The following is a 23,230-nucleotide window of genomic DNA, read 5'->3' as shown; positions in this document are numbered from 1 at the left end:
TATTTGTATCTGTATTTTTATTTTAAATGTTATTTTTATTTTCAGATTATATTTTATTTTATATAATTTATTTTATATTTAATTTTGTTTCAGTTCATTTAATTTTACATTTTTTTTATGTTTTCTTTTTTATTTTATTTCTTTGCTTTACCTTATTAATACATATGCATGGATATTTTAGATGACATCTCTGTCTCTCTTTCGTAGAATACATCAAAATGGAGGCCAGCGTTCCCGGCGCCGCAGAGAAGAAGGACTGTAAGACGTCCGCTCTGGATGGAAACAGCTTCAGCGAGCTACCCAAAAAACCTTCCCCATCATCACTGGCCAGAGGTACAAACCTGTCCGTTCCTTCCCGAAACAACTCGCTTTCACTTCCTATTACTTTGCATTTCAGTCTCAAATCCCATCCATGCATGCATATATTCAAATCTGGTGCATCCGACCTCATTGGTTCTTGCATATCACATGACCAATTGCGTTGCATGCAGTGTAACTGAGATTTAAGAGTTGCGCACAACGTTTAATGTAAAGCAGATGATGTTTTGAGTCTTTCTGGGGTTATTTATCTCACCAGCCAAGAGCTTAAAGACTCCAGTGAGCCGAAGAAGAGAATATGCCCATGAAATATGCATTTTAAAGATAAAATATGGTGCTCGCGGTGCCGGCTGTCCCTGATAAGCTGGGCCGAAAGCCCCCAAGAGTCAAAGGTGAGGATCCGTCGGGCCTGATGTGAATCCTAAACTCACGTTCATTAATAGCGAGCGAGCGGCACGTCTCATGCGAGTTGTCCTCGTGCAATGACACGTAATCGCGGCCTATTGGACAAGCCCAGGGCTTTTAGCGCTCTGTTTGCTCTGAGATTAATCAGGAGCTACAGATGGAAGGATAGAAAGAGCGCAAGCATGTTTAAAACATGTCTTTAGGAGAGCGATAAAAGCTCTGAATAATGAGGCCCAAAGACCTTGTTCCTTCCTCCGGAGTATAAGTGTTATGAATTAGTTAAAATGGCAGCGGCGAACGACACGCGCCGAGGTCCACCTTTGAAATGGAAATACCTCTGGTGGATTTTAGGGATTTTTTTAGAGATTGATGAAGGAATTTTGTGGCCTTCCATTGTAAAGGGAAGAAAAATCCATGGTTTGTTGAAAAAAGAAGCGGAAAAATAGGCCACACAGTGGCAACAAGACAGTCGAACGGCATCATTTATAGAGTGTGATTTTCACTCGTACATGATTCATATGATTAGTTTTGAACTGCGGGGGGAATTATGGAGACTGAAGTGAAAGTGAATTTGAGATCCTGACTTTGTTTGATCGACTTAAGCAGCAGCATTGATGGGATCAGATGGAGATTTAATACCTTTTATAGGTTTCTCTTTCATTGCTCACGATACGTGATGGATTTGATCTAGCTATAAACAATATAATATAAAAGACCTCGTTAATTCTACATTTGGCTATTGTAAAATAAAATTTTAGTAGATAGACAAAATTAAATATTATTTAGAAATATTAATATATATATATTTTTTTTTAAAGGATGAACCCTTCAATATTAATCAGTGTTGTTATTGTTAACTAAAACTTAAGCTATTAAAAATAGTAATAATTTGAAAAAGTCATTAAAGTAAAGCTGAAATAAAATAAAATATCACTATAACTTAAACAATTAGAAAAACAATAAGACCTCACTAACTACATTTGGCTGTTGAAAAATTACATTTTAGATTAACTTCATTTAGAAAAACAAAAGAAAAAAAATAATTGTTGCCTTGACAACTATGTAAAATTAATAAGTTGAAGTTGAAGGAATAACATTACTAAAACTGAGATAAAAAATTTATTAATGCTACAGTATATAGTAATATTTAAAATAAATATATATAAAAATGACAAAACAAATACTGTATAAAATTACTGAATAAATTATATATTTACTATTTTCATTATATATAAATTTAATTTTAATAAAATTGAAATGAAATGAAATATTGAATATTGAAATGAAATAAATTTTCATTTCAATATTCATTTAAAATTAATAAAATTACTGATTTTTTTTTACTATTTTCATTATATATATATATATATATATATATATATATATATATATATATATATATATATATATATATATAGAATGAAAATAGTTCAAATGAAAATTTCAATATATATATATATATATATATATAATGATATTTTCATTTCAATATTAATTTAAAATGTATATAAAATGTAAAAAAAAAAAAAAAAACTAAATTGCTAAAATTGCCTAAAATTACATCTTTATTAAATTATAATTTTTCATGATTGTTATATTTTTCATTTATATATATATATATATATATATATATATAATTTAATTTAATTCTATATATTATTATGTCTTATTGAAATTAATATTTTATTTATTTTTATTTTATAATAAATATTTATTTATTGTTTTTTTATTTACATTTTTTCTTTTTTCAGATTATATTTAATTTAATTTAAACTGAATATATTTATATAAAAATAAAAGCTAATTCAAAAAATTAATGAACACTGGCCTCGATGTCCTGTTTCAACAGGAAGCAATTTTGCAGTACAAGAGAAACAACCGAGATATTACAAAGATCTCTATTCATACGGTACTCTGATTATATACTATAGTCCTGAATGCTCGCCATATTCATGCACTTTTCACACTCGTCTGTGGTGGATGCAAACTTTCAGCATCTCAGTGTGTGCTTTGGGGTCATCAAACCCCGTCCAGAGAGGAAAGTGTGTGACAGCAGATGAGACCGAGCATGTTTAAAACATGTCTGTGGACCCGTGATAAAAGTTGTCTATAATGAGGCCGAAGGAGCTTGTTCTTACCTCCAGAGTACAACTGTTATGAATTAGTGAAGGCAGCAGTCGCAGTGGAGGAGGGTGGCCCGTCTGAGACCTTTGAAATGGTGATTCTGCTTTCTGATTCATGAAAGACTTTGGTGGCCTGCCATTATTTCAAACAGTCATTAATTGTGTATCAAAGAATGGCATGAAATGGGGAAGTTTGTGATTGCAGTGTGAACATTGTTTGTTCTGAGAGCCTCCAGGCGGATGAATATTGAACACAAACTAACAGGTAGTTTTTACTTGAGCAGTTTTTTTAACAGAAAACCACAGCAGACCCCAGATCAGAACGGCTGAGGGCTTCGAATCAGAGCTGAAACTAATTAAAACCACTTTTAAGGAGGCCTGCAGCAGCGTGCTGTTAGAAGCTCCTCTGTATTTGTGAAAGAAAACACTTCAGATGTGACTGAGGACATGTTTTACTGAAAATATGCTTCCTTTATGCTGTGTGTAACGACTCAGAAAAATACCAAAAATACATTTTTGAAACTCTAGAGGAAGCACATGTGAGAAACATATGAGACAGGAGTGACCTCACTAAATCGAAATGTTTTTTTGTAAGATTAAATTTCAGATTTAGAGACATTTAAAAAATTTGCTTTAAATTATTATTTTTTTTTTGTAAAAACAAAAAGAAGGGGGATGAGCTCTTCAGTATGTCTAACCTCTGCTTAATCAGTTTGTAATTATTAATTGAAAGTTAAACTTAAAAAGTAAAAAATAAATATTAATACTTTTTAAATATTAAAAAGTATTTTCAGTAATTGAAATAAAATAAAATAAAATAAAAGAATCATTAATATTGTGAATTGGCTTTTATTTTTAAATAAATATATTCATAAATGAAATGAAATAAATAAAAACAAATATATATAAAATAAAACAAAATATATAAAAAAAGATCAAATGAAATGAAATATAAATATATAAAAATACATAACAAAATAAAATAATACAATAAAATATTAAATATATAAAAATATATTAATATATTAAAAAAACTATTAAAATTGAAAAAACAAATAATAAATACAGAAATGTTGCCTTGGCAAATAACTGAAATAATGACTAAAATTAATTAAAATGACAATGTATTTGAAAAATTACTAAAATTTTAAACTATATAGACGTAAAAAAAAAAATTAAATGACATAAAAATGACAAAATATTTTACGAAAATTTTTATTTTGTTTAACTTGATGCACTAAAATAAACTAAAACTGAAATAAAAATGAATAAAAACTATACAATCATATTTAAAAAACAAAAAAAAACTTATAAAAATGACAACAAAATTACTAAAACTTTAAGCAAAATTCACATGAAAGCAGAAAATATAAAAATAAAATCTAACTCAAAATATAAACAAAAAATATGCTGCCATCTTCTGTAAAATATTTGGAAAACGTTTAAAGTCGTTTGATTTATATCAGTCTTGGAAAAAAGTAAGTCATAAATGTTTGGAACGACTTTAGGTGAGTAACGATGGCGAAACGTTCATTTTCAGGTTTACTATCCCTAGCTTAACTAGCTTAACCAGCAATGACTTCCTCAGCCAGCTTCACCAGAAAGTTTGGCAATGTTCTCATGAAATCCTATCCGATCTCCAAATAAATGCTCTCCAGTTTACCGGGGGAACGAGCCTCAGCTGTTTGCTAGCGCTCGGCGACAGAGCAATTACTTATCACTTTAATCCGCTTTATTATCCCGGCCCGCAGACTCTGATAAGTGAATATGCAGCGCGGGGCCCGAGAGACGAGGTCCTTGAACCCAGGATCACATTCCCTGAAGCCTGGAGTTGCCGCTTTTAATATACGGTTGCGTTCAGCGGCTTTACGGTCAATGTGGAGTTTACAACAATCTGCGGAGCCGCTGTCACCTCAGTCAAGCCCACCGCGAAGACGCCGCTATTAAAGCGCTGTGTTTTACGCCCCTGTCCGCCGTTATTTATCCCCGACGCTTTCCTCTCTATCAGACAACACGGCTAATGCTGACTTTTAATATGTTATTTACACATAAAAAACAAGCTATTTGTGTGAGGAGGGGAAAATAAATGGGCCGCCGCTCCCCTCGGCTCCGTTATATCTGAGTTTAACAATCTGGATTGCTAATAGAACCATTTATCATGAGAGCTGGTCATTTGTTTTATGTTAGGGGCCTGGGGCCCGCGCTCACAGACCTCTATGGAAATGTGAGCGCGAATTATGAACCCGAGCTCGAGTCACCTGATTTAAAAGGGAAAACAATGCATGTATTCAATTAAAATGCGAGCAGGTGTCTCTGCGATGCGTTTTACTGGACGCCGTGAGGGTTCTCGATGGGTTATAAATGCGGTCAGGATGCAAACTCGTGCACGGCGACCTTGGCAGACAGTGGTGTCCGAATGCACTTTGCATGTTGTGTTTACATGGATGCATTTGGCAGATGCTTTTATCACGTTGCTTTCATGATATATCAGTTCATGCATTCCCTGCAGGACCTAAAATTAACACTCACCAAGCGCCAAATATCAGTAAAAATTGGTCAGTTGGTTGGTCATTTTTTTGTATTAATTCGAGCAATGGCTGATAATGCGTTATGGTTTAGCGTTGTAATTATATGAGTAGGCTATGTAAGAGTTTCAGTTGCTTATAACGTGCATTTGAAAATGCAATATGCTCCAGACATCTTCCCAAATTGTTTATGAGAATGAGTTTATAAATCTGTTGTCAACAAAAGAAGCATTTCAAAAGAATGCAGTTTTCTGCCAAATTAAAAGCTCCATTGTTTAAACGTTAAATAAAGTAATTGTACTGTTGTTATATAAATAATAATAAATTATATATAATATAATATTTATATAAATTATATACACTATACATTATTATAAATAATAAATTATTATTATTATTATTATTATTAATAAATACTTCACTATTCAATAGTATTATAGTGATATTTCTTAATAGATGTGTTTTTTTAAATAATTTGATAATTAATTAATTAGAAAAAAATGCAATTAGATGTTTACATTTTTAAATGAAACAATGCACATACAGTATTTATAAAAAATGCTACTACTAAAAATAATATTAGTATTAGTATTAATATTAATATACATTAAATATTATTATTGTTCAGAATCAGAATCAGAATGAGCTTTATTGGCCAAGTATGTTTAAACATACAAGGAATTTGTTGTAGTGACAGAAGCTCCACAGTGCAACAGAAAGACAGCAACAGGACAGGACACAGATAATAAAAGAATAATATACAAATATCCAAATAGGCAATGTACAAAGCAGTAAAAGCACAATATGTAATATAGACGACTATGTATGTACAGGTCAAGTATGTGCAAATTAGAAATGAGAAAAATAAAAATAAAATAAGTGAGTGTGGTGAATGGATAATGTATTGTAGTTGTGTGTTCCATGTTTATTGTTGAGTGTTCATGAGATGGATTGCCTGAGGTTTTTTACTAGCTGTCTGTCTGTCAGGAAGCTATTGATCCACTGACTGAAGGAGGTGGGGACGGAGAGCTGGGTTAGTTTATTCTGAAGAGTTTCCGTGATGATGGTGTTAAAAGCGGAGCTGAAGTCCACAAACAGGATCCTCACATAAGTCCCTGGTCTGTCCAGATGCTGCAGGATGAAGTGCAGTCCCATGTTGACTGCATCATCCACAGACCTGTTTGCTCTGTAGGCAAACTGCAGGGGGTCCAGTAAGTGACCAGTGATGTCCTTCAGATAAGCCAAAACCAGTCTTTCAAATGATTTCATGGCTACAGACGTTAGGGCCACAGGTCTGTAGTCATAAGTCCAGTAATTTTGGGTTTCTTTGGGACGGGGATGATGGTGGAGCGTTTGAAGCATGAGGGGACTTCACACAGCTCCAGTGATCTATTGAAGATCTGTGTGAAGATGGGGGCCAGCTGGTCAGCACAGATTTTCAGACAGGCTGGTGACACACCGTCTGGACCAGGTGCTTTCCTTCTTTTGTTCTTCCTGAAGACCTGGAACACATCTTCTTTGCTGATTTGAATTGTAGGTGTGGGGGAGAGGAGGGTTGCTGGAGGTGTTAATGGTTGTGTGGAGAGGTGGTCAGGGCGGGTGTGGGGTGATTTTTCAAAACGACAATAAAACTTGTTCAAGTCGTCTGCCAGGTGTTGTTTCTCCACAGTGCTGGGGGATGGTGACTTGTAGCTGGTGATATCCTTCATTCCTTTCCACACTGAAGCAGGATCACTGGAAGAGAATTTGTTCCTTAGCTTGCCAGAATAATTCCTCTTTGCCACTCTGATCTCCTTTTCCAGTGTGTATTTGGCCTGTTTGTACAAGACTTTATCCCCCTTTCTGTAAGCATCTTCTTTGGCCTGATGGAGCTGTCTGAGTTTTGCAGTGAACCATGGTTTGTCATTGTTGTAGATTAGATTAGTCCTGTTAGGAATGCACATATCCTTACAGAAACTGATATACGATGTTACAGTCTCTGTGAGCTCGTCCAGATCATTTGCAGCAGCTTCAAAAACAGTCCAATCAGTGAGAGAGAAACAGGCTTGTAGATCCCGCTCTGTTTCATTAGTCCATCTTTTAACAGATTTTAACAGGCTTTGCAGATTTAAGTTTCTGCCTGTAGGTTGGAATAAGATGAACCAAACAGTGATCAGAGAGTCCTAAAGCTGCTCGTGGAACTGATGTGCGTCATTTATTGTTGTGTAACAGTGATCCAGTGATAACATTGATTGTTGTTGTTGTTAATAATAATGTAGTTCAGTAATATTATAGTGATGTTTCTGGTTTGTAATTTGATTAAATAATAGTAAATAATGTATTGTTTATTATTGTTGTTATTATTATTATTTAATTAATAATTAATTAGTTACATGTGTTTCCACAATTTGTTCTGGTCTTTTTTTTTTTTTAAACAATGTAGATACAGTTTTATGGCTGGGGAAAAAAATTGTTATGGCCACATTTTCTCAAGTTTTTTTTCATTTTCTCAATTCACCGGCCATTGGCAGTTTAGCCTCAGAACCTGATTCTCTGGAAATGTTGCCTTTTGTTAATGCATTCAAATGCAGCATGCACGCATGCATCTTGATAAATGGCAATAAGGAGCAGCTTTTGTAGTGTTTTGTATTTATCTGAATTGCAGATTTATCCAGCATTATTCATGTATTCAATAGTGCAATTATTCTTTCTGCAGAAGTGAGATTGCAAAGTTTGGTGCAAAATATTACGCTATATATAGAACCCCCCAAAAAATCAATGCATTTGTATGGCGCTATTAGGTTGTGCAGCGGAGCAGCTGAGGTTGCTCGCGGGCCTGCGTGTAATCACTTGATTAACTGGAATCGGTGACTCACCACATACATCATGGTGAAAGTGAGTTAGTCGTGTTGCGGCGTGATTGATGGCCGCACTAAGCACCGCTGCAACCGTGTTTTCTGCTGAGTCGGGTCAGTCCTGAGGGAACTGCCGGGCAGGATGCTTAACATCTATACAGCCGCCACACAGACAACACGGGGTCAAGCGCAAATGCATGTGCTTAAACGCATATTTTGCTGCATGCAAACGCAACTCTATTGATTTACGACATCTTGTGTGCGTGATTGAGCAGGTTTAAGTGAAACGACAATATGTGACGTCTCCGGAAATAGGTTTTGTCTTGTTAAAATGACACTTTTTGATTAATAAGCATTTAAAACACGTCTTATCTGCTCCTCCTCCGCATTTTATGTTGCATTATTCAAGCCCGGTGCTTTCTGTAAGAGAACGAGGGGTTGGGATGGCTGATTGCGGGCCGGAGCGTGTAAATAGTTTTTAAAGAGAGGCTGGTTACCGATAAGGACTGTTTTCTTTATCAAGGGGATGAAGTGGCGGTGGTGACAGTGAATAATTGACGCAGGCGGGCGGCCAGCCTCACGGTAACTCTTCGCCCCAGGGGTCAAAGCGGCTGGCAGAGAAAAATGTGTCCGAAACGGCTCTGCGTCCACCTCCGACTGCAAAAGGACGTCCACTAATCTTCCTGAGAAGGAGTTTTCTTTCTTCCCTTCCTTCCCTCGTTCCTTCTAAATGAGTCTCTCACAGGACGGCTTTACAGGCCTACAGAGGCTCTCTCTCTCTCGCTTTCTCTCTCTTTAAAACAGTGCTCAGTTTTACTGTGTTTACATGCAGTAGTGCAGCAGGTCAAAGAGAAACAAATCTATCTATCTATCTATCTATCTATCTATCTATCTATCTATCTATCTATCTATCTATCTATCTATCTATCTATCTATCTATCTATCTATCTATCTATCTATCTGTCTATCTATCTATCTGTCTGTCTATCTGTCTGTCTGTCTGTCTGTCTGTCTGTCTGTCTGTCTATATATCGTTTGCTCGCTCTGTCGTTTGCTCTTTCTTTCATTTGCTTTCTTTCTGTCATTTGTTCGTTCTATCGTGTTTGTTCTATTGTTTGTTCATTATGTTGTTTGTTGTTCTATCATTTGCTCTTTTTGTCGTTTGCTCTTTCTTTTGTTTGTTCGTTCTATTGTTTTCTCTTTCAATCGATTGTTGATTCTGTCACTGTCTATCTGTCTATCTGTTTATCTATTGATTTTTGTTCAAACATTCATTCATTCATTCATTCATCTATCTGTCTATCTTGAGATAAATTCTTATCTTTAAATACAGTTGTATGAAGTTTTGTCTCCTGTACTTGACGTTTCTGTGCACATTTTTCTACATTCTTACTTATAAAAACATATGTTTGTATGTTGTATGGTACTTGGTATGTATGTTCATGTTACTTGTCATATGTACCACAGTATTACCATGTGTTTTGGAAGTGTACATTAGTGAACATGAGAGTTAATCCAGAATAAAGCTCTGTCTCATGTACAGCACGTGTATGTAATGAGAGCGCCGCCGCTGTAACAAAGACGCCAATTATTTCCATTTTTGTCCATATGGAAGCAGTTTTGCACAGCAGTAATGGCTCTGCAGGTTACATACATTTTGTAAACATTTGGCTTGATGTCTTTGTGCGATTCGCATCGCTTTAATCTGAGATTTCATTTGGGGCCCAGAAAGAGAGAAAGATTAGATATACTCACTCCAAGCCGCTCGGCCGCACATTTCTCAGTCTATTTATAGAGGGCCGTGCTGATTGCAGGATAAAAATCAACTTAAGGACTTCTTTTTTTTCCTTTAGTGAGAAAAGAAAGAGGTTGTTTCTCCCGCCGAGGCTGAGTCATTAAAAGAGACTCTGAACAGCCCAGAAATCACAAGAAAGAAAAAGAGGAAAAAGTCAAGCCTCATATCAAACACTGCACTTAAACCGCAAGGGTTTTATGCATTATATATCAGGCATTTCTGAAGAGAGACCGAGCCAAATTTTTATCCACTGAAATAATTAAAAAGCTGGAGGGCTCGAGTTTTCACACAAAAACACATGTTGTTTAGCGATGGCGTGATGTTATTATGAGCTCACAGGGTTTGGCCGTGTTATAATAAAGCGATATGGCCAAGAATAAAGAAGCATGTGAGCGAAAACCAGCTGTGCTCAATGAAACACTGCAATTAAGTGCATCAGATATTATTTGTTGCATTGGAACGCTTGATTCGGGCATCAAAGGCGATGGTGAGACATAAATCTCGCCCAGACGAGAGTTGCCTGAAAACAACACGCCCCATTCCTGCACGTTTACAAGTGTTAGAGAGATATATGAGCGCTGGAGGGGATTTGATTCATCCTATTCATCCCGCTCTGCTTTGTGTTCCCAACTGTAAATGCGCCTCGACCTCTGGGATTTGACAGGGTTTTTACGGAGCACAGGCGTCCATCCCTAAAGGCGCAAACCTCCAATCCTTCATCTGCTGTATTCCCAACAGAAGCCGCTCTGTGGGAATATGGCCATGTTGCTGTGTAACACCAAATAATGCAACTTTTAACCTGAACGCCTGTTTTTATTTTCTAGAGAACAACTGACAGGTGATTTCTCTCTTCCCCTCTTTTTATGTATTTATTTTTATTATTTAAATGTTTGGCATTAATCTCCTATTTACACTTTCATTCAAAAGTTTGGGGTCTGCATGAATTTTCAGATGTTTTTGAAAGACCTCTCTTATGCTCAAAAAGGTTGCATTAATTTGATCAATAGTACAGACAAATTTGGAAATATTATTACAGTTTAAAATAGCTGTTTTTTATTTTAATATATTTTAAACTATAATTTATTCCTGTGATGCAATGCTGAATTTTCAGCATCATTACTCCAGTCTGCAGTGTCACATGATCTAGGAGAGTAACATGATAAAATGTATTGAGTAGACCAGAATTATTATAGTTAAAACTAAAATTGTAAATAAAATAGACTTTAACTAAAATAAAATTATTAAAAATATATTACTTTTTTTTATTATTATTATTATTATTTCATTTAGCTGCCAAAGCAACATTTCTCATTTTCCTTTAATTCATCTTGATTAAAAAAATAACTCTAACAAAAATTGAAATAAACATTACTAAAACTTTACTAAAATTAAGATGAAAAATGCTAAATTTAAATTAAAGCTTAAATTTATTTTATTTCATCTATTTTCCAAGGCAACATTTCTCATTTTAACTTAGTTCAATCTGATGTAATAAAATAACTAAAACTAAATTGAAATAAAAATGTATAAAAACTTTACAGACATATTTTAAAACTGCATGAAAAATAAATAATAAAAAACAAGCTAAATTACGAAAACCTTTACTAAAATTAAGATGAAATCAGAAAATATAAAAATAAAATATAATTCAAAAACTATAATAGTATCTCAATGATATCAAAATAACACTAAAACCATAAAAAAATGCACTCAACGTCTGTCCTGCAGAGCCTCGTTTTCATTTGCATTAAAATGAAATATGCGTAAACTATTGGTTGTCATGGTCCGTTTTTGTAAGGACTCCTGTGAGGAAAGAAAAGGGTCTTCAGTGTGCATGAGTTCAGACTGCGTTTCTTCTGCTTCATGACTGTTAAAGTGAGTCATGTTTTTCCTGTAAGAGAGTTTCATCTCAGCCAAACTTCTGTCCGGCTCCAGAACCAAACATCCATAATAAACATCTGTGGATGAACAGAGAGAAGCAGCGTGTGTTTGTGTGTGTGAGAGGTGACAGACAGAAGCTCAATGAAACACAAATACCATCACGCTGACCCTTAAACCTTTTTAATATGGTCCTTATACCATATTTAAAAACTACATATTATATTTTATATAAAAAAAAAATATATAATATAATACTCTCTCTCTCTCTCTCTCTATATATATATATATATATATATATATGTATATATATATAAAAGTTTTACATATTTTATTATAAAAGTAGATATTCATTTTTAAAAAGTTTTTATAATTTAATTTTATATATTATATTATATATAAAAGTTAAATAATTTAATAGAATACAATATAATAAAATATATGTAAAAAATGGTTTAAGTATAAAACTTATAAAAGTAGATATTAATTTTTAAAAAGAATATATTTTTATATATTTTTTATTATAATTGTTTTTTTTATAATATTTCAATTTAGTTTTATAGAAAGTTTTACATTTTATTTTCTATACTTTTTACATTTTTAGATAATCTAAAAAAGCATGTTTTTAAAATATAAAATTTTAAACTGAAAATCTTAAAGCACTTAAAGGGGTGGTTGATTGCAATTTCACTATTTTTAATGCTAGTTAGTGTGTAATGATTCAAACTTTTTTTAAGGAATATCTAGTTTTATAATTAAAAAGTTAAAGTGTACATATAATAATAATAAAAATATATACTTTTTAATTTTATTATGTTGTGTTCTATAAATACAGCAGCAAAGATGATATCTATTTCTAATATAGAGAGAGAGGGAGAGAGAGATGCACTGTTAAATTTGTTTGCATGGTTTTTGTTGTGAACGGAAGGAATCTAGAGTTTCAGAAGAAACCTCAACAACATCTCAAACTGTGCTCAGATTTCCCAAGATCCCGAGTCTGCATTCAAAGATCTCAACATGATTCATTCTCAACGAATGATTTGAGCTGCTCTCCACATTCATTTATTTCTGTACGATGACTATTGACTCATTGATGTCTTATTTCTCCTCTGGGATTTTAGGAGAAACATCTGAGAGACGGATGATGCTTCAGTGCAGATCTTGTTGAAGTCTCATGAGCTGTGAGAGAGTCTGCTCGTGTCTGTATGCTGTCTGTACGTCTCTATAAAGCATGTTGCTGTGCTTTACCTGCCTGCTGTCTTTGGGTTATTAGTCTGTCGTGTCTGATTGATGTCTTACGGCGGCTCGGATCAGGGTTTCCTCGGGTTAACGTTCCCTCGTTCTTCTGTGTGGCCCCAGTTGGCTTCAGAAGCGCTGCCAGGATTCGGTGCTGTAATCTGTCCTTAAGGAAGCGCAGCAATCCTGGAGAGTAAAGCCGCGTTCCTGCCAGCAGACGAGGCCTGGATGGGTTTTGCGGTCGCTGCATGTCGGGACGGCGTGTTTCTGAGTTGCTGACGCCTGTAGAAACGACTGAAGCTAATTAACACAATGACATCTTCAGATATTACGTAAAGAGGCGCTTGTTGAATGTGGCTCCAGCACACAAACTGCTAGTTTTCCTGCTAGTTCGTTTATATGCTGTGAGTAAGCAACACAAATCCAAAGTGAATAAAATAATCACAAATCACATCGTACGTCAGAAATGATGCACATTATGATTGCATAAACTTATTTTTCTTTAGAGCAACGTCCACTAATGAATCAAGTTGATGAATATTTAAAAAAAAGTTTTATATATAGTTTTACTTTTTTTTATAAAAATTATAAAACTACATATTCACACACAATTTAAATATAAAAAAGTATTTTATTATATAATATTGCTATTATATGATAAATACATATACATAAATACATATATAGTTTTATATTTTACATTATATATATATATATACAACTTATTTTGATCAAAAACTGCTCACTTAGACAGGAAGAGACAGTTTGATTGACATATGAAGTGACCAACCAGAGTTCATTGTTTTTTATGTGCTGGAATATTGGTCATATTTAATGTCATTGCATTGGACTAAAACTTACTGACTTTGCTTACACTTGTGGTCAAAAATGAGCCAGAAAACCTGTTTTCTTTTTGGAACTGATTGATTGTAGGCCTCATTTATCTGAGATTATTGAGTTAATATTGCCAAAATTATCCACAAATAGTGATTTTTTTCACTGAAAAACTGACCTATGATCAACCGGTTTCAAAATGAAATACTAAACCCGTGCTAACTGAAAAAAAACAAGATTGAATACAAGATTTGGTGATAATTTGCATAATGAGAGATTTACAAGCCATTTTAAAATGGCAGGTCATTTTTGAACGGGAAAACCTAATTAGGTAAAGGAGTTTCAGCAAAACACAAGAGTTAAGTCTTGTTTTCTTTAAAAAAAAAAAAAAAAGTAAAAAAAGAAAAGAAAAATATCTTCTATTGGGGTCAGAAAAATAAACTTTTCTCTTTTGCATGTCAACTTAATGCATTGTAATTTAAGTACATTTAGATATTTGTACTGGAAAATGACAAAAATACTAATTATTCTCAATTGTTTGCAGTGCATCTATGCTAAAATCATGGTGGTTAGTTTTGCACTGACATGCATCAATATATTCTTCAGAAAACGTAAAAATCTAGTGGCTCGTTATCTTTAATTGAACTTTTTCTTCTTTACAGCTTGTCATGTGATCTCTGACTAACACCTAAACTGTTAATGAGAGATTTGAGATGCTGTGGTAAATTCTGACCCACGCACTCATCTTCACTGACCCCAGAGAAACTATTAACCAGACCAGTTTCTGATTCAACATGAAACTCATTATGGGTTTTTTTCCCCTCATAAACACTGAAATGCTAATGAGCGCCTATTAGTTAAGCCAACGCTTTGGTTAGTGTTACCACAGAGATCCGAGACAGAAGCTATAAGGGTTTGTGGACCAGATGTGATGAAAGATAGAGTGGAGTGCGAGAGCGAACGAAGCTTAGATCAGACCGGCGGAGCTATGCGATATGAACAGACTCGGGGTCAGTGTGGTGTTGATCTGTTATGCAAATCATAATTTCCAGAGCTGCATTCAAAGCAGACGAGTTGGAGACATCCCGAGCTCCGCTGGGTCTCATAAAGACTCAGCGAGCTCCTCTCAGACGTCAGCGGCTCGGACAAACGCCGATGCTGAAGGGGGCTCAGATTGCTTTCAGTAAATCTTTACCCTCTCGGCTGACAAAAGATCCTCTCTTGAATGAAGCTCTTTGTGCTCGGACGGGCCGGTTCCTTCGAGTGGCCCCTCAGCTCTCCAGTGAAGTGCCAGGATGTCCCGTGGCACGAGCCCATGAGGGCTCAATGGGATGATGTCACGCAGTGGTTTGCTGTTGTTTTGATGCTGATCTTGATGCTAGTGAGGTGCAGTCTGTGAGGAGAATCACTGCTCACACCCGTCTGTCTACCTATCTGTCTGTCTGTCTCTCTGTCTATCTTTTTTCCATTCTGTCTATGGTTTTGTCTATCTGTCCATTCTCTCATCTTGTCTTGTGGCATTCTATCATTCTGTCTATCTATGTTTTGGCATTCGTTATATACCTATCCGTTCTGATGTTCTCTCATTATATCGTTTAGTCTACAAGAAAAGAGTACATTTGAAGACTTTTTTTATTTTTTTTACTTCCACTTGGTATGATTCAAACAGTCATGAATAATGAATGATTCCTGAATCAATAATAATTCAAATATAGAATGTCTACAGGTTTTCATTTTGCGTGTCATGTTAAATACACGACCAAACAATCTCCCAATAGAAATCTTCTAAAAGCCATCCACACATTTGTTGTCTGGGCTGTGAGAAATGAGATGCCCCTGCGTCTCACCGAATGTGATTACAGTGTTTGTAATGAGTGCGGTCGCGTCACCCCTGACAGTCTCATGCTCTGTTATTAGTGTGGATCCATTACAAACCCTCCGCCTGCTGTAGAGGGAAACCAGAGGAAAATCCAATGAGGCCCCACTCGCACCATATGCCGCCCCATCTCGAGCCGCTCCTGTCGGGATGAGATGTGGGGGGTCACCTCATGGATCCTGTTGTTGTGCTCTCGTTTCATAATCAGACGCTCCGTAACGCCCCCAAACCCTCGTAATCACGGGACCCTTCATCAGTACAGTCCCAGTGAGCGTCTAGAATTACATGAAACCAGGAAAACACGCTTTTGTCTTTGATTATTTTTAATCTGATGGTTTTATGAAGCACAGTTGTTTCTTACTCTCTCGGCTTCACATTAAAGTCACTCACAGATTACAGCTGAGTTTTATTGCATGTTTAATTCGCTTTTAACCCCGCAAAGCTTGACATATGAAATAATAGTCTGTTTTTTTAAATAAACAGAACAGTTTATTGAACCTATGGACAAAAAGAAGTTTGCATATGTGTTTATTGTTGAGTATCATATTTGATTACCAGGCTTTTATGGCTCAAATAGTCTGATATAGTGAGAATATGGAGGGAAAACCAGCTCAGTTTTATTCAGAGACCCAAACTGAGCAAAAATATGCAATTTGGTGCAGATGCTGATATTTTTATGGACAAAAAATTATGAAATTCTGATGCTTGTAAGGAAAGAAATTATTTATATATGATTTTGAAAGCTAATAAAAGGGTCATTTTGTTTCCTGAATGCAGTCAGATTATGCAAAAAAATATATGATTCAAATAATATGATAAATAAATAAAAACAAATAAACTAATAATAAATGCAATATAAAATAAAAGATAAACAAATGCATAAATAAAATAAATAATAAATAAATGCAATATAAAATAAAACAAATGTATTTAAATTAATTAATTTATATATTTAATACATAAGTTAAAATATAAAATAAATTAAATAGAAAACAAAATAAAGTAAAAATATAACATACAGATAAAATTCAATGTAAAATAAAATAAACTTCATCAAAGCTGAAATGATGAAGAGAGACAGAAGATTTCAGACTATTTACATAAAATGATCTAAATATCAGCGGTCACTATATACTTCGCATAATATGTCTCAGTAAGATGAGATGTAAATGATCCAAACATATAATGCAATGCAATGCTGATTGAGAGATGAAGAAATAAACGCTCCTCAGAAGATGTGAGATGAAGATAAAGTAAAGCTTCTGGAAACAAACGCTCCTCTAAAGATCCTGATGATCAGATTTGAGACGCACTGATTTATCTAGAAAATGATTGATGGAGAATCAAGTAAAGCTGAGCTGCTTCAGTCCAGTAAGAGTTCATCTGGAGATATTACTGCAGTTATTCTGACGCTTACTTCAGAAAAATCAGTCAAGATTTGACAACAAAAAGACACGTGAAGCACAAAAACTCCAAAAAAAGCTCCAACCATTGCTAGCTCTTAAACAGTGCCATAAAGCCAGTAGTTATGCTGCTAAAGACTAGTTAGTTTAGTTTTAACACACTCAGCGCTGCGCACTTCAGCTCGACACACGAGAGCGTAAAAGCTAATTACAGCATGTCCCAAACCAGGCCAAACGAAACAGGGTCAACAGTCTCGTCTCTCATTAATCGACACGTTCTGCCTTAAGCAATGCGAACCGTCAGCAGAGTTAATTACTCAATTAAACAGCTTCAATTAACGGCTCGTCTGTATCGCTCACGATGCTCCAGACAGACAGCAACAAAGTCATCTGAGATCTTAATACCTTTTATTTTTCTGTCTTTGGTTCTTCAGGGAGACATTTTAATCTAATTATCTTCTAAAACATTTTGATCTGCACACCTGAAGATCAAACCAGAGGTGACGATTGCACCGCAGTTCAGTGCGTCTAATTGATTTTGCTCTGGAAATATTAATTTCTTGCTCTCTTTTTCACGTTTTTGGCACAAATGTAACAGATTTAAGAGATAGGGATTGTCAGTTGTTATATTTATGTAGCACAATTAAAAACAAAGTTGACCAGGAAGCACATTTTGCCATTTAGCAAAAGATAATAATTGTGTTTATATTGATAATGCATATTTGAACATCAAGCATATTAGGGCTGCAGGAATCATTAAAATGAAATTAAAATTGTGACATGGCTGTAATTTAATTAAATAAATATATGCACTGTGTGTTTCCCAGATTAATATTTTGTAAAATAGTATTGTAAAGTACTTTAAAATAAATTATATATATTATATTATATTATGAAATATTACAATAGCTTTTATTTTGTTTATTTTTATTTAATAATAGTAAGAACCATAATCAGATTATTATTATTTTAAAGTCATATTGATAATAGAATCACACACATATCATAATTAAAAACAATGCAAGTTGATCAGGAAGATTTTATTTTTTTATTTATTAATTTTATAAATATTAATTTATTTTATATTTTAATTTAATTTAATTATTACTTTTTTTTTGCTATTTAGCAAATACGATCGTTTAATTTTAAAGTTGTACTGTAAAAGTAAAATTATATTACATTATATTATGAAATATTACAGTAGTTATATTTTTATTTTGTTTATTTTTAATTAGTAAAAATAATAATAATTTGAAAAAAAATCATATTGATATTGATATATAATCACAAAATATTTGGCCAAATTTGGGGCCTGACAAATAGAAAAGAATTGTCAGTTGTCTATTTTATTCATATAGCACCATTCAAAACCAGGAAGCACATTTTGTGAGTAAATTGTTTTATTTGTGTATTTTTCATAATGGCTTGTGTTTTCTGGCAAACTTTATCACTGTTTCTCATCAACAGGCTAAATTATTTACACCTTTGTGTGCATTGGGAAACTTTACAGCATCATGCCGCCGTTCATGCGTGCTCAATTCAGAAATCTGCTCATTTGTGCTGCGTGAACAACCTCACAAAGACATTGAGTTTGAGCAGAACATCTGAAGGGTCACAAGGCCGTTTACTGGAGCATCTAAGGCATGTTAGCAGATGTTTGAGATCTTTATGAGCAGTTCAAAACAACCACTTTACACTTTCCTGAGTCGGATTAGAGCGCAAGCAACACGTGTTAATGAGTTTATGAAGTTGAATTTGACAACAAATCTCAAGTATCGAACCTCTGAGCTATATTTGCATCATGCAAACATTGATTTACAGCAATTAGCTTCATAATGCAAGCACAAAAGACAGGAACAGGACAGTCTTTTGAAAAACTCTTTTTCTGAAGCGCACAGTAAACATGGGGCCCTCCTGCAAAGTGTGCTGATTACCCACGATCCCCTGCTAAGAGGCCGATGTGAGCGAGACAGATGTTTCTCATTCTGCTCCTCACATGCCAGAGAAAAACCTTCTGCTGTGAGGCGACATGAGACCGAATGCAGAAGATGTGCTGTACGTCCGTTTCTATCAAATAAACCCCTGAAATGCAATCGAATTTGTCCACATGCTGCAGGACAGATGTTTTGAATCGAATGTGTCTGCTTGTGGTTAAAGGATGTCACGGTTCTTCATCATATAAACACTCGGATTGAGGACAAATAAGTTTGTGCCTGTATTATTAGCATCTACACTGTAAAAAAAATAGTTGTTTCAACTTAAAATAATTTGTTACCCCGCTGACTTAAATTTTTTAGGTTAGTCAACTTGAAATTTTAAGACAACTGGAATATTTTAGTTGAATAAACTAAAAATAGTAGCTCCACCCACAGTGATCTCTGATTGGTCCAAAATTCCGCTCATCACAGTTATGTTAAACATCATTTGGCTTTGATTGTGTTGTGCTCCACTTTTAGTGTGAACCGAAAGATTACTGCTAAACTTGTGGCATTGTGATTTGTTCAGACAGTGTGTTATCTGGAAATTAACATTCAGAGCGTCACATTTATTTAGTGTTTTTATGCAAGGAATAGCCAACTAATGCACAATATTAGTGTTTATAACAGTGTTCATTTTTATAATGCTTATTTGAATGTTGATGTTAAGCATATTAGGGATGCACAGTTCATTAAAATAAAGCTGAAATCGCTATACAGCTGCGATTTAATTAAATAAATATGTGCACTGCGTGTTTCCAACAACCAAAAAAAAGTATTAGTATTGTCATTGTCAAATTTTAAATTATATATTACAGTAACATTTAATAAATGTACAATAATTTTATCAAAATATTTATAATAAATCTATTATAATTAATATGTTTTATATTTGCAATAATAATCATAAAATGTATGAATGTATTATTATTCTCTTAGAAAATATTGCAGCAATATTTGTTAATAAGTATATAATATGTATATAGATATATTTATAATAAATATACAATAATTAATCAATAGTGATATTTATTGTTTATATTATTTTATTCTGTTATAATTATTATTATTGTTATTATTATTATATATATTTTTTTCATTTTAGGTAATATTACAGTGACCTTTGTTAATAAATATCTAATATATAGCTATATTTGTGATCAACATAGTAACATTTATTTTTTGTTAATAATAATAATTATTATTATTATTTTTAAATCATGTTGATATTTAATTAGAAAATGTTTGGGCAAAACTTGCAACTGTACAAACAATCACAGTTTATTTATTTATTCATTCATTCATTTAATTTTTTATTATTTTTATTTTATTTATTTTTTTAATTGCAATTCTAATTTTCCTTTAAAAAATGCAATTCAAGTTGTTTTTCTCCAAATTCTGCAGCCCTAAACCATATTTTCAGGGAAACTCATTCTTTGATAATAAGGTTAACTTCAACATTGGAGGTTTTTTTAAAGCTGTATATGAATTACTAACAGAAGGTGTTTCGAGCATACTAGCTGATCATTACATCGTCTTGGACCAGCAACAAACCAGCTGTTAGCTTCTCAAACCAGTTGAAGTTGGTCAAGCTAGCTTCTTCCAGAAAACAGCCAGCATCTTAAGATGTATTTTCAGTCCGCTCCTCCTGTGATGGCAGAGAACGGCCGGCGTCTGGGCAGCGTCCCGTCCGGTCCGCTCTGGCGCTTCTGAGTGCTGATAGTCCCGGCCTCAGAGATGCTCTATTTTAGTTGTGATCCTCAAGAGTCAGAGAGCGTGAAGCAGGACGTGACAGAGGCTATTCTGTGCTCCTAAAGCCATCGATCAGAGACACAAGGACACGGACGCTGATGCTCGACTTGACCTCGCTGTTACACCACACCAAACATCCTGCGCTAAACTCATGAAATAAAACTTCACTTTTTATATTATGAAAATAAAATGTGTTGTGAATGACATTTCATGTTGACTTTAAAGTGATGACAAAAATTGCCTTTGAATGTGAAAATCATTGAAATACTATTGTAGTTTTTATTAATGTTTTGAATTATATTTTATCTTCATATTTTATGTTTTCATTTTAATTTTAATTTGTTTTATTGATTTTGTGCTTTTGTCATTTCTATAAGCTTTTTTAAAATGTCTATATAGTTTTACATCATTTTTATTTCAGTTTTAGTTTTATTTACTTTAGTACATCAAGTTAAACTAAATTTAAATGAGAAATGTTGCCATGGCAACTTACTAAATTTAATTAATGTAATGTTTTTTGTTATTATTTATTAATTAATTTTTTTGTGGTTTTTTTTTGGGGGGGGGGGGGGTATATTTTTACTTAAAAGTATTGTAATTTTAAAGTTGTATAATAATAATAATAATTAATAATATTATTATCATATGTATTAATATTTTATATTGCAAAATATTACAATAGTTATATGTTTTCCATTGTTTAATTTTTTAATAATAATAATAATGTTATTATTATTTTAAAGTCATATTGATATATAGTATAATATATAGCCATATGAATTATTAATGTAACTTAGAAATATTAAAAGGACAATTCATCTTCAAACTGTTTTTGATGCTGATTGATCATTAGATCAGCAAACACCAAACCTGCTTTAAAGTCGACATGATAAAACTTATTATTATATGATGCAAGTAAAAGGTGTTCGAATGCATTTTCGTGTTGACCTTAAGTGAAGTAAAGCACTGGTTGAGAGTCTAGTTACCCGTGACCCCGCAAAACACAATGGATGGTTTCAGGTGCGATTGTGCTCTTCTTCTAAATGAGCCGCGTCCTTGTTTAATTTACAGATGCGCTAGAGGAGTAATTCATGCCTTCAGCTGTTACCCCTCTCGCCCCCTTGGAGGGGTTTCGCCGGGCTAATATGAATGTAAGAAACCACGCACGCTGACGGCGCCCACAGAAACGCCACTTTAATGCATCGAATTTTAATTATCGCCCTTATTCTTTCGCCATCAGTGCTTCTGCTCGCTCCGTCTCTCCGACAGGGCTCTTTTTATCATAGCACCAGTCTTAAAGATAATAAACTTCGGCTTTAGGGTAATTACTTAATCTGGACAAACCTGTGTGTTAAGCTGCACTATTACGAGCAGAGGTGATAAATCAGGGGCTTGAGGTGGCGGGCCGATCACGACGGGCCGTAATCAGTCTTACAGACTCTTGTGGTCTTAAGTACCTAGATTACACAAACAGCGTGCTAACAACACTAATCTCATGCTCTGTTTGTCCTTCTGGTTTACCTCCAGCGCGCTGGGCTTACTAAAATTTAAGTAATATTTTGAAGTGATACATTTCCTGGGCCTACAGTTTCCTGTGGAAAAACAAAAATGCTTAAACCAGACTAAGATGTTTTGCAGATGGTTTAGTTGGCCGTGTGCACAAAACCCCTCTAAAACTATCAAACCAGACCAGCCTGACCAGTGGAACCAGATTGGACCAGCAAGCCACCTGAGGCCGGTTTAAGCTACTTAAGAAGGGTTAGCTCTCTGGTTATGTTTTATTTTCATATGTAACTAATTGCACACAACCAAATACTCTTAATTGCCATTCAGAAATCAAACTGAGAGTGACTTTTGAACTCCTATTCAATTCTTGAATTTGAACTGAGGTAGCAAACAGGATGTGGAATTGTATTTGAATGTAAGGAAGTGGAATTTGATGGATGGATGGATGGATGGATGGATGGATGGATGGATGGATGGATGGATGGATGGATGGATGGATGGATGGATGGATGGATGGATGGATGGATGGATGGATGGATGGATGGATGGATGGATAGATAGATAGATAGATAGATAGATAGATAGATAGATAGATAGATAGATAGATAGATAGATAGATAGATAGATAGATAGATAGATAGATAGATAGACAGAACAACGAATGGATGGCTTGATGGATGGATAGATGAATAAAACAATAGATGGGTAGACCGACAGACAGATTGAATGAAGATCACATCCCAGAATGCACTGGGTCTGCTGGTGTGTA

At 34.2% G+C, this 23,230-nt stretch overlaps 1 protein-coding gene across 1 annotated transcript in view; it reads left to right on the top strand.

Annotated features, from left to right (window-relative positions):
• The window catches only part of LOC306856946 (zinc finger protein GLI2-like), a 100,611-nt gene that overhangs the window by 21,137 nt on the left and 56,244 nt on the right, over positions 1 to 23,230 (top strand). Inside the window, exon 2 of the mRNA XM_079396520.1 lies at positions 208 to 333. Coding sequence (XP_079252646.1) covers positions 219 to 333 — 115 coding nt within the window. The 5' untranslated portion in view covers positions 208 to 218. The remainder of the gene's footprint in view (positions 1 to 207; positions 334 to 23,230) is intronic.

This window comes from Barbus barbus (assembly GCF_936440315.1).
Source record: "Barbus barbus genome assembly, chromosome: 37".
Classification (NCBI taxonomy): domain Eukaryota; kingdom Metazoa; phylum Chordata; class Actinopteri; order Cypriniformes; family Cyprinidae; genus Barbus; species Barbus barbus.
The sequence above is the reverse complement of the archived record's forward strand: the minus strand, read 5'-3'. Positions and strand labels throughout refer to the sequence as shown.